Source organism: Solanum verrucosum, unplaced genomic scaffold, assembly GCF_900185275.1.
Source record: "Solanum verrucosum unplaced genomic scaffold, falcon-dt-bn FXZP01000071.1, whole genome shotgun sequence".
Taxonomy (NCBI): domain Eukaryota; kingdom Viridiplantae; phylum Streptophyta; class Magnoliopsida; order Solanales; family Solanaceae; genus Solanum; species Solanum verrucosum.
The window spans coordinates 645,600-658,819 of record NW_026020118.1 but is presented as its reverse complement, the minus strand read 5'-3'; the positions used below and the strand labels follow the sequence as shown (position 1 = coordinate 658,819).

General features: G+C 40.0%; 1 protein-coding gene across 1 annotated transcript in view; it reads left to right on the top strand.

Moving 5' to 3' along the window:
- Positions 1-13,220, top strand: part of LOC125825708 (K(+) efflux antiporter 4-like) — a 31,208-nt gene that overhangs the window by 8,285 nt on the left and 9,703 nt on the right. Inside the window, exons 13-15 of the mRNA XM_049505023.1 lie at positions 613-709; positions 793-846; positions 961-1,056. Coding sequence (XP_049360980.1) covers positions 613-709; positions 793-846; positions 961-1,056 — 247 coding nt within the window. The remainder of the gene's footprint in view (positions 1-612; positions 710-792; positions 847-960; positions 1,057-13,220) is intronic.

The window sequence follows — 13,220 nt, the reverse complement described above, 5'->3', positions numbered from 1 at the left end:
AGTTGTATAATAAGCTCAAAAAATCATTGTTTCCACATCTTTAACTAAATCCATGTTGCACCAAAAAGAAATAAAGAGATGCATATTTACTTCATTGTGATTATAGATTCTTTTTGCTCGAACAAATTCTTGCATTTCCTTCCTTCCAAATGGACCGCATTGACCAATGTAGACTTCGGCATTGACCAGCTAAGTCCCTGCATGTTTAAAAAGACGGTCCAAAGCTGAGAGGTGAAATTGCACTACTTCGTATTAGTTTGACACCTTAAGTGTGAAAACACACTAGCTTAGACCAACTACTACTTTACTGACCTTTTGGATTTGTGCGAAACCAATAAAAATCAGCTGTTGAGTCATTTTGGTTCAGGGTGGCATGTCTCTGTAAGCTCTTAGGACGTATATCTCATACCCACAACATATGTATTACAGGGCACATTCCATCTTTCCTTTCCATACATCTAAAGTCCAGTTCTGTCTATTAGTTCCGCTGCAGCACAACAAAATCCAAAGAGCACATTTCCTGATCTTCTTTTTATTCTTGTATGCTATTGACTGGATTAAACAGTTAAATGTCAATCTTGCCCCTGACTGCTACTATTCCTTTCATTGCAGATTGGTTGTTCTGGTCATATTCTTGACCATTTTGTCAGTATTATGTCGCACCTGTGTACCTTGGTTTCTTAGGTTAATGATAGGCCTATCTTCACAGGTAACTTTGCATCTCTTGAAATAAAACATCTTTATGTCACAGCTGTTTCTATGTTTGACTGTGATTTACTGAACTTTTTGCAGACTAATGAACTGTATCAACTTGCATCTGTAGCTTTCTGCTTGCTTGTTGCTTGGGTTTGTCTCCTTTTCATATCTGTGAATAGAAAATGCATGGTTCTCAACCTTTTAACCTCTTACTATCTCCTAGAAATGGCTTACTTGTGGATTAAATGTACTATTGCATCTCAGTGTAGTGATAAACTAGGATTGAGTCTTGAGCTGGGTTCTTTTGCTGCCGGAGTAATGATATCAACAACCGATCTGGCTCAACATACACTTGAACAGGTTTGTCATCTCGTACATTTCATCAGCATTTTGTTTTTCCTCATCTCTCTCTTGTCTATGCACACAATACTGAACTATCTTTCAAGGTGAAGATTCTCAATGACACCTAGCCTATCAAAATTTTTGAAGATTATCTAAAGGGAACAAATATAAAAAAATGATGACATTTTAGTTTTTAAGAGAAGACAAGTTTAACAGATTCAAAGATTAGAAAATTTTAATCATCATCTATACTGTAAAAAATAGAAGAGAATTCATTCGGTGGGTCCCAACTAAATTGGGATTAGGGACTTAAATGGTAAATGTCAACAAGGGAGTGCTGGTAAAGTATTTACAACATACAAACAGAATATCCCTTCCTATTCTTGGAAGGTATGAGTTCTATCACTAGTTCAACATCATTTACAAAATGGAAAATGGACAAACTGCCTCTGACCTATTGGATTGGTTTAAAAATGCAGCCCGTTAACCTATTGGACCAAAAATATCCCTACCATTATCTTATTGTTCAATTATAGTAGTATATCCCTGAATAATTAAAAAGGTCCAAATATGTCCCCCGCACCAATGGGGTAAGCGACATCAGGGTGTGTTTGGACCTTTTTAATTGCCTAAGGGTATATTTAGACCATTTCAATTGTTAAGGGGCATGCTTGGAGCTAATGTTAGAGTTAGGTCAAAGTTGTTACATATGAAGCTAATAACTTGGACTACGCTTTAGCTTTTTTCTCTAAATTAGTTTTCCCAATTATAGTGTTCTTATGTATCGCTTCCTTGGTTAATATATTCTTTAGCTTCTCTTTCTTGGTTAATATATTCTTTAGCTTCTAATTTTAAAGTGAGGTCAAATTAATCCTAAGAGCGGACAACTAATACGTTCCACAGGGTTCTATGGTTGGTTTGTGACCCCTCCATGCTGAAGTTGCCCTTTGGGGTGATCTCGTAATTCCTATGGGGTTGTGATGACGGGATTGGTCCATTCGGTTTTCCTTGCTTTTCTTGTTGCATTTTGCTCATAGGGTTGAACGATATATAACATATATGCACGCAGTTGTGATAAAAAGTTACAATTAATCAAATCCATTTAGTCTATGATTTTATGTAGGTTTCTCAAACTCTTCACTTTTTGCGTCGCACTCGTGACAACACAACGTGAGTGTGGGATCCATTTTGGATCGGGTAAAATGATTTTTGGTACTTTGGCCATAATCAGTAGAGAAATTTGAGAGTGATACAATGATTTCTGAAATCAAAACAAAAGATAGGTTGAAATATACTTTAGGCATATGGTTTTTTTATCGTTAAAAGATATTTGTACTAAACAGTCAGCAACTAGAAAGTGCTTTAAAGATATTTACTGGTCAACATCACTCTTGAACGTTTAATGACTCAAGAAGTATATCACGGACTTAATATTGTTTGCAATAGCCATGTTTAATATTCAGTAGAGAAATTTGAGACTGATAAAATGATTTCTGAAATCAAAACAAAAGGTAGGTTGAAATATACTTTAGGCATATGTTTTTTTTATTGTTAAAAGATATTTGCACTTCTTTTTTTTAGACTGGTAACATGTGTGTGTATATATATATATATATTATATATAAATATATATGCATTAGATCTGCACCATGACAGTGCTATCTACAATTACAAAAACCCAACCATGCTGTAGTCCCTACAGCTTCACAAGGAACCTATCATATCAACTAGTGATTCAGTCTCCTCTACATAGTTTTCTTTACACCAAAAAAGGAACAAAAAGAATACAATTCATCTTGATTTTCTGCAGGATTGCTTTTGTCTTCAAAAATTCTGTAGTTCCTCTCTTTCCTAATTGTCCACCATATACAAGCTGGGACAAGTTCCCACCACTTCTTGTCTCACTGCACCGCCATTATAGTTCCAACACTTCAATAATTCACAACTTGTTGCTGGCATAGACCATCTTAGTCCTACCAAGTTCAAAAAAAGTTGCCACAATTGTCCAGTTATAGGACAATGTAGAAACAGATGGCTATTGTTTTCTCCGGCTGCACCACACATACAACATCTACAGCATAGATGAAATCCCCTTCTTCTTAAGTTTTCTTGAGTGAGACATGCTTCTCTTGCTACAAGCCAAGAAAAACATAAGACTTTGTAAGGGGCCTTAGTCTTCCAGATGAACTTCCATTTCCATGGCCACTGGTCAAATTGTGCATTTTGTCTAATCTGGTAGTTGTATGCAGATTTGACAGTGTAGACTCCATCACTTCCCGATTTCCAGCACAACCTATCCTCAGATTCTTTGAAGCCCTGGAAAGATTTCAAGGTCTTGAACAAGTCCACGACTCAGATTCTTTCCATTACTTCCATTTGTACTAAACAGTCAGCAACTAGAAAGTGCTTTAAAGATATTTACTGGTCAACATCACTCTTGAATGTTTAATGACTCAAGGAGTCTATCACAGACTATTGTTTGCAATAGCCATGTTATACCCAAAAGAGTAAGGATATGCATTAATACTTAATAATAATTACAGATTCAAACTTGCTCTAATAGTTCATGCAATCTTTCCTTCAAATAGTTCACCAAAATTTAGGCATATTTTTTCACAACTCTATTTTTTTGAGGAACAGGTAACTGTGTATTCACAAAATTCCATCATCCAAACAATGATAAGAGTGAGCACCTACATCCATAGGGTAAAAAATAGAAGGCCATAAGAACTAGTCTATGGAGCTTTACAATTTCCCTATAAAATCAACAAAAAGTTCTATATCCCCCACCATATCCTGTTTACACAAAAAAGACTAAGGCAATTCATTCTGATTTTTTGAATGTTGTTGCTTTTGTCTTCCAAGCCTCTTGCATTCCTTTCCTTCCACAATGTCCACCAGATGCTTGCAGGTATCAATTCCCACCAGTCCTCTTCTGATTCTCTTCTTCCAATCTCTTTCCAACAGTCCATCATACTTTTAGTAGTTTTGGGAACCACCCAACTCACTCCAAGTATACACAAGAACATGTTCCACAGATTTGCAGCTGTTTTACCGTGTAGAAATGGATGGCTATTTATTTCAGCATCCTGGTCACACATAAAACATCTTGAGCAAATATGGATGGCTAGTACTTCATGAGTTAAAAAAGCTTTTCTGCAAACTAACCACAAACCACAGGAAACAAGAAACTTTTAAGGGGACTTTGGCTTTCCAGACTAGTTTCCAAGGCCAGTTCCTAATCTGCAGTTGGCCAGTATTTCTCCTCCAATAGCATGACTTCACAGTGAACGCACCTTGCTGTGAAGTTTCCACACTGGTCTGTCAGGTGCATTGGTAGTTCCATAGAAATCATTTATCACCATAAGAAAATCTGCAACTCTTTGAACCTCCCAATCATTTAGGGCCCTTCTGAAGTTGAAATTCCAACCTTGTATGCTCCACATCTGAGCTATAGTGGCCCTAGTCTGTTGGCTGAGGAGGAACAGATCATGGAAGAGAGATTTCAAGCTCCTTTCACCTATCCAAAGTTCATTCCAGAACTCAATCTTCACACCATTACCCACCTTGAGTTGAATAATTTTTTGAAACTGGGGCCAGGGTCTCCTAATAGTCTTCCAGACACTACAACCAAAAGTTCCAAGGACATCTTCAGTGATCCAGTGACTTTGAAGTCCATATTTCTCAATGATGATTTTTTTCCATAAAGGCATATCCTCGGCACAGGACCTCCATAACCATTTTTGCAAAAGACGAGTTTTGGAGGCTAAGTTTCTTGATACCTAATCCCCCCCTGCTTCTTGTGAAGTGTTACAACATTCCATTTTACAAGGTTGTAACCTTTATGCTCCTTGTTTCCATTCCACAAAAAAGTTTTTCTGAGCAAATTTATTCTCTTCACAATACTCTTTGGTATAGGAAATAGGCTCATCATATAGGAAGGAAGGGAATCCAACACAGATTTGACTAGTGTTAATCTCCCTCCTAAGGACAAATACTGGCTCTTCCATCTTGCCAATCTCCTGTCACATCTCTCTAGACCTCCATCTCTTTGTTCTTTGCACCCAGGGGCATCCCTAGGTACTTTATAGGTAAGGTAGCTACCTGGCATCCAAGATTACTTGCTAATATCTCCATATTATCAACTTTGTTCACTGGCTAAAGATAACTCTTTTGCCAATTAACATGTAGTCCAAAAATGCCTCCAAAAATAGTGAAGATATGTCTAATCTGAGATACTTCAGCTTCACAAAATATTAGTGAGTCATCTGCATAAAGCAGATGTGTGACTCCCCTTTCATCTTCTCTATGTCCTTGCACCTGAGCTTGAAACCCTTTAACCAACCATTTGCCCTTACCCTCCTGATCATGTGGTTGAGCCCCTCCATAGCTAAGATAAACAAAAAGGTGATATAGGATCACCCTGCCTCAACCCCCTCTCGGACGAAAAGAAGCCTTCATTATTGCCATTTATATCCAGTTGATCCATTTTTTACCAAAACCCATGTCTTCAAGCACCTTAAGTAGAAGCTTCCAATTAGCATGGTCATATGCCTTCTCTAGGTCAAGTTTGCATAAGATCCCTGGAAACTTTTGTTTCTCTCTGGAATTCGCTAATTCATTTGCTAAGAGAGCCATATCCATAATCTGCCTGCCTTTTAGAAAAGCCATTTTGGTGTTCATTTACTAATTCCCCATAACTGACTTCAACCTTTCAGTAATAAGCTTGGAAAGTATCTTGTAGACACTTCCTATTAGACTGATAGGTCTGAAATCCTTAAGCTCCTCAGCTCCAACTTTCTTTGGTATTAAGGCTATGAAGGTGGCATTGAAAGACTTTTCAAATAACTCTTTCTGATGGAAGTTATGAACAGTTCCAGTAGATCCTCCTTCACAGTGTCCCAACACTTTGAAGAAACTCATTGTCAAACTGGGCCCGGGGCTTTGTCTCCATCACATTGCTTGATTACATTCAACACCTCTTCTTCAGAAAAAGATCTTTGAAGCCAATCTTGTTCCTCTTGTGAAATGGTTGGGAAATCTATCATGTCGAAACCAGGCCTCCAACTTTCTGATTCCGAGTAAAGTCTTTTTTAAAACTCAACCATAGCAGTCTTGATTTCATCAGGTTCTACAATTTTTTCTCCTCTAACCACTAATCTGTCAATAGTATTAAATCTTGTGTGAGCAGTTGCCATTCTTTGGAAAAACTGTGTCGTCTCCCTGCTTCAACCACAACACTCTAGATTTTTGTCTCCATTTTGCTTCCTCATTTTTAGCCATATTTTCCAGTTCAACTACAATGGTTGCTTCAGACAAGTCCCTGCTTTCCATTGTCAGATCAATTCCTGCCAATTCTTCTAGTAAACTGTTCTTTTTGTTGGTTATTTCCCCGAAATTGGTTTTGCTCCAATCTTTCAGCTTATGTTTAAGCATTCTAAGTTGGCGGAATGACCTGGGAGGCCCTCGTACTTGGCTCCGTTTGTAAGTTGGACCCTTGTACTTCTGGCTTTGCCAACTGAACCCTTAAACTCATTCAAACACAAAATTTTAAACCATTTTCCCATCAGATGTGTGTGCGTGTATTACACTCATTTTACACATGAAATTCCACGTCATTTTTTAATGACACATCAGTATTATTATTATTTTTCAATGACACATCAGTATTATTATTATTTTTCAATGACACATCAGAAATTAAATATTTAAAAATAAATAATATTTTGAAAAAAAGATGCAAATTTTTCTCACTATACTCATTTTCCATATTCCCACTTCATCTTCTTCCTCCCCACCCTCTAATCACCATTTTTTGTCTTCCTCACACTCAATTTTTCTCAGTGACAAAATGTGATAGATTATAATTAGCTCTTACACATGCTTTTGGGTTCTATTTATTTAGATTTGGTAAAAAGATATAAAAGAAAACTTCAAATTGAAAAAAAAATATGTTTACAAGTAAATTCAAGCAATAGATCTTGAAAAATTAAGTTTTAAAAAAGGTGAATGAGATATTTTTTAACAAAAGCTTTTTATTATGATTATGGTAATGGGGTGTATGTCAAAGAAGAAGAAAAAGAAAAGGGGTAGGGGCGGGGAGTGGGTGCGTGGGGTTTGGGGCTGAAAAGAAGAGGAAAAAGGTGGGGCTGGGGCAGGGGCTGGGCTGAAGAAGAATAAAAAGAGAGAAGGGGTGGGGGTGGCGATGGGTTGGGTGGGCTGAAGAAGGAGTTGTTGATTTTTTATTTTTTAAAATTTATTATTATTGTTTTGTCTTATAATTTTGAGATTTTTAAAATAAAAAAATTGTATTCACTTGCTTCAAAATGCGTGTGATCACGCGTTTATCCAAAACCATTTTAATGCTACATAAGCTCGGTCAATGGTCAAAGGGGTTTGAAAAATAGAGTTTCATCATGTTTAAGGGTTCATTTGGCAAAGTAACGAGTATAAGGGTTCAACTGACAAACAAATACAAGTACGGGGGTCTCTCAGGTCATTCCGCCTTCTAAGTTTAATAGTTAGCTTGTAATCTGGACATCCTTCCACAGTGAACTCATTCCACCATGAATGTTCCAATTCCTTGAACTCCTCCACTTTTAACCACCAATTTTCAAACATAAAGTTTGATCTTTCATGTTCCCAGTCTCGTCAGTGATCAGACATTGCTCTAGGCATTAGCTTTTGTCTAATGTTCTTAAAGCTCTCCTTCCACTCCATAGAGAACAAGAATTTATCGAGTCTGGCCGCACTAGGATGATTGACTCCCTTGAACCATGTGAATTTTCCTCCACTCATGTGAGGATCATGCAGTTCCATTTCTTCGATCCAACTTGTAAAATCAGTCATTACATTAGTGATTCTATTGCACCCTCTTCTTTACCCCATACTTCTGATTGTGTTGAAATCACCACATGCCACCCCAGGTCCCCCACATAACTCTTTAACTGCAAATATCTCTTCCCAGCAAGCCAATTTCTCTTCTCTGGTATGTGGACCATGAAATGTTGACCCATCTCGACTTGAGTCCCTCCGTAGTTCCTACTGTCCCACATGATTAAGATTCCCCCCTTTGCTACCTTCTGCCTACATATACCCACATTTCATCCATCTGCATGACCAAAGCTGTTTGGCTAAGTCTTCTACTCCCGTATGTACTTTTGTTTCTTGCAAGCAATATATGTTTGCCTTCCATTTCTGAAATGAACTTTTGATCAGTACTCTGCTACTCTGTCTATTGAGCCCCCTCACATTCCAAGTGATTAATTTGACTTTCATTTATAAGTCAAAGATAAATTTATCCCACTGTTCCTGGCCCCTTCTACCACTTCATTCAAGTTTGATTTCAGATTTCTTAACTCATTCTTGCCAATTCCTCTACTTTTTGGGGTTGTAGTTGTCTTCTCTTAGCCTTTTTAAAAAAAATCTAAAGCAGCTTTCCTTTCATCAATTCTCATAAGAAGAGCTAGTGTTTCTTTATCGGAACCTACAAAAGCTACCCTGTAGGTGTTGCTCAGCTCTAAGATATGGGAGTTAACCCAATTTGAAGTTTCTGTTTCCAGTACTTCTTGGGTGTTGGGTGATTGAATATTCACAGGCTCAGCGTTGATTATCAGTTGGATTTGTAAATCCCTTTCAGCTTCTTGCGATTCACAAGCCCTTGTATCATCAACTCTCTCTTCTATGGATAATTTATTTTTGACGTCTAGAGTTAGGTCGACTAATGCCTCTCTTATTAGATAACTAAATTATTTTTAGCTGAATCTCTGCACCCATTTCCATACATGTATCCATACCCCCGAATCTTTAGTTTTGATCATGAAAGATCCGACCTCTAGATCCACCCTCTAACTGGCACCCACTCCCGATTCTGTGAAACTTTATTTTATCTGGATCTTACTACTATAATCTTATTGGAGAATTCTTTTAGAGAAACATGATATGCTAATATTATTTTTTTAGCAAGAAAAGTATTGAAAATACCCCTGAACTTGGCGCCAATTGTTAGTTTTGTCACTGAACTATTGACAGCCTTAAAAACACCCCCTCTACTTGACTAACTAAACTTAGATACACCCCGATCAGTGATCTCAAATTCTTGTAGGAGTATGGGCTAATAATAAGAAGTCGAGAGAAGTGTTAAAAACAACAACAACAACAACAACAACATGCCCAGTGAAATCCCACTAGGTGGGGTCTGGGGAGGGTAAAGTGTACGCAGACCTTGCCACTACCTCGTGGAGGTAGAGAGGCTGTTTCCGGGAGACCCTCAGCTCAAGAACAACAAATCTAAGTGACAGGAGATATATATATAGAACATAACAGCCACTACAAAAGATAGCGTATAATCAACAAATGAGACAGTAACAACAAGAAAGTAATGCGATGCGTGAAACGCAGTAAACAACATAAGGCTAGGTCTACTCCAAACGCTAACAACCCACACCCTTGCAAGGGAAGACAACACGCTAACCCTACTAACCTTCAACCTTAATACGTGACCTCCACTCCTTCCTATCTAGAGTCATGTCCTCGGTAATGTGAAGCATAGCCAAGTCTTGTCTAATCATCTCCTCCCAATACTTCTTGGGCCTACCTCTACCCCTCCGCGTACCCTCTACCACCATTACCTCGCACCTTCTCACTGGGGCGTCTGCGCTCCGTCTCTTCACATGTCCAAACCATCTCAGTCTCGCTTCCCTCAACTTGTCCACCACAGAGGCCACTCCCACCTTCTCCCGGATAACCTCATTCCTAATCCTGTCGCTCCTAGTGTGCCCACACATCCATCTCAACATCCTCATCTCCGCAACATGCATTTTATGAACGTGTGCGTTCTTGACTAGCCAACACTCCGCTCCATACAACAAGGCCGGTCTAACTACCACTCTGTAAAACTTACCTTTAAGTTTCGGTGGAATTTTCTTATCACACAATACTCCAGAGGCAAGCCTCCATTTCATCCAAGCAGCCCCAATGCGATGTGTGACATCATCGTCGATGTCACCACTCCCTTGGATTACAGCCCCAAGATACTTAAAACTTTCCTTCTTAGGAATGATTTGTGCGGCAAGTCTCACTTCCACATCTGTCTCATCCACCACATCACTGAATTTGCACCCCAAATATTCTGTTTTGGTCCTACTCAACCTGAACCCTTTGGACTCCAGCGTTCGTCTCCATACCTCCAACCGCGCATTAACTCTGTCCCGCGTCTCATCAATCAGTACTATGTCATCCGCAAATAACATACACCATGGGACCTTCTCCTGAATAGACCGCGTCAACTCGTCCATCACCAAAGCAAATAGGAAAGGGCTTAGGACTGATCCCTGATGCAGCCCCATCTCAACTGGGAAATGTTCTGAGTCTCCTCCAACTGTTCTAACCCGAGTCTTGGCTCCACCGTACATGTCCTTTATCGCCCTAATATAAATCATCGGGACTCCTTTAGACTCCAAGCACCTCCAGAGGACATTCCTCGGCACTTTGTCATAGGCCTTTTCAAGGTCAATGAACACCATATGTAGGTCTCTCTTCCTTTCTCTATATTTTTCTACCAGTCTACGCATAAGATGAATGGCTTCGGTAGTCGAACGTCCCGGCATGAAACCAAACTGATTCTCAGAGATGGACACCCCTCTTCTCACCCTCATCTCCACCACTCTCTCCCAAATCTTCATAGTATGGCTCAACAACTGTAGTTGTTACAGTTTTGGATATCACCCTTGTTTTTATACAACGGAACCATTGTACTCCACCTCCATTCTTCAGGCATTTTTGCTGTCTTAAAGATAACATTAAACAGCCCAGTTAACCACTCTATGCCCGCCTTGTCCATGCTCTTCCAAAATTCTACCGAAATCTCATCGGGTCCGGTCGCTCTTCCCCTACTCATCCTACTAATAGCCCGTATAACCTCCTCGGACCTAACGCACCTACAGTATCCAAAATCCCGAAGTCTTTCAGAGTGTGCCAAATCACCCAACACAATGTCTGCTTCCCCTTTTTCATTTAAAAGTTTGTGAAAGTAGCTTCGCCATCTTTGCTTGATGGCGGTCTCTTCCACCAGTATTTTGCCTTCCTCATCTTTGATACACTTCGCTTGGTCCAAGTCGCGCGCCTTCCTCTCTCTTGCTTTTGCGAGCCTATACAACTTCTTATCCCCACCTTTGTCCCCCAGCTCGGCATACAAGCGTTCGAAAGCTGCCGTCTTCGCCTTCGTAACAGCTAACTTAGCTTCTGTCTTTGTCGTCTTATAGACTTTCTTAAGCGTCCGCTTCTCTTCCTCGTTGACGCACTCCGCCAATTTTATGTATGCAGCCTTCTTCGCTTCCACTTTACCTTGGACTTCCCCATTCCACCACCAATCTCCTTTATGGCCTCCAAATTTACCCCTTGACACCCCCAACACCTTCGAAGCAACTTCCCTAATGCAACTAGCTGCTTTATTCCACATGCTGTCCGCATCCCCGCTACCACTCCAAGCCCCCATCCCCATCAGCTCCTCACCCATCTCCCGAGAAAGGGCAGGGGTCAACCCACCCCATTTAATCCTCGGTCGATCAGGTATCATCTTCCTCCTCCTATCCCTCTTAATCTTCAGGTCCATCACCAAAAGCTTGTGTTGGGTAGTGAGGTTTTCACTTGGGATGACCTTGCAGTCCTTAAAGAGACCTCTATCACCCTTCCTGAGGAGTAAGTAATCTATCTGGGTCTTAGCTACCGGGCTACGAAAGGTAACCAAGTGGTTCTCCTTCTTTGGAAAGCATGAGTTCGCAATCACCAACTCAAAAGCCTTAGCAAAGTCTAGAAGCGAAGTTCCACCTCCATTTCTCTCCCCAAAACCAAAGCCTCCATGAACATCATCAAATCCACTAGAAGTTGCCCCGATGTGGCCATTAAAATCTCCACCAATGACAATCTTCTCGGTATTCGGTATACCTCTAACTACCTCATCCAAATCCTCATAAAAGCGCTTTTTGGCCTCCTCGTCCAAGCCCACTTGAGGGGCATAAGCGTTCATGAGCTTTGGCACTAGAAGTAGAGGGGGATACCTGGCAATAGAACAATAATGAAGCTAAACATAGTGTCATGGAATATAAGGGGGATAAACTGTGCTAGAAAGAGGGAAGTGATCAAATATTATGAAGAACTGGAAGGCAGATGTAGTCTGTTTCCAAGAAACAAAGGTGGAAGGGGAAATTGAAAATATTGTGAAGGAAGTATGGGGGAATAAATAGGTGAATTATGCACAGTTAGAAGCCAGTGGAACCAGGGGAAGCATCGTTATTATGTGGGACAAAAGGGAGTGGGAAGGAGAAATTAGCAGTGTAGGGATGTACTCTATCACCTGTAGCTTCACAGGGATATGTCAAGATTTCAGCTGGCACCTCACAGGTGTCTATGCTCCAAATGATAGAGTAGAAAGGGAAGAGACTTGGTGGGAAATTGGTGCTGCCAGGGGGTTGATTGCAGGACCTTGGGTCCTATGTGGGGATTTCAACACTGTGAGGTACCCATCGGAGAAGAAAAATTGCAACAGAATCAACAAAGGAATGACAATTTTCTCAGATTTCATAGAAGACATGGAGTTAGTTGATCCTGAATTATCTGGGGGAAATACACCTGGAAGAAAGGAGACAGACATACAACAGCAGCCAGACTAGACAGAATTTTGTTCTGGGAAGAGTGGGAAGCAAATTTTAGAAATATAAGGCAGCACACATTTCACAGAGTGACATCAGATCACTCTCCCATAATGTTACAATGCGGTGCTTGGGAAAACACAAAGTCATACTTTAAATTTGAGAACTGGTGGTTGGACATCGAGGGGTTCAATGACAAAATTAAAGGATGGTGGAACTCCTTCAGTTTTATAGGGAAACCTGACTATGTCTTGGTTGCTAAGCTCAAAGCACTAAAAGAAAAGCTGAAAGAATGGAGCAAAACTGCACAAGGGAACTTGGGAACACAAAAACAAAATGTCTTGAAACAGCTAGCTGAATTAGAGGAGATACAGGAGAACAGAACCTTGAGGCCAGAAGAGATAACCTCCAAACAGCATTAATCAGTGAGTTTGAAGACATAGCTAAAAGGGAGGAAATAGCTTGGAGGCAAAGATCTAGGGCAGTGTGGCTAGAGCAGGGGGATAGAAACACTAATTTCTTCCACAGAACTGC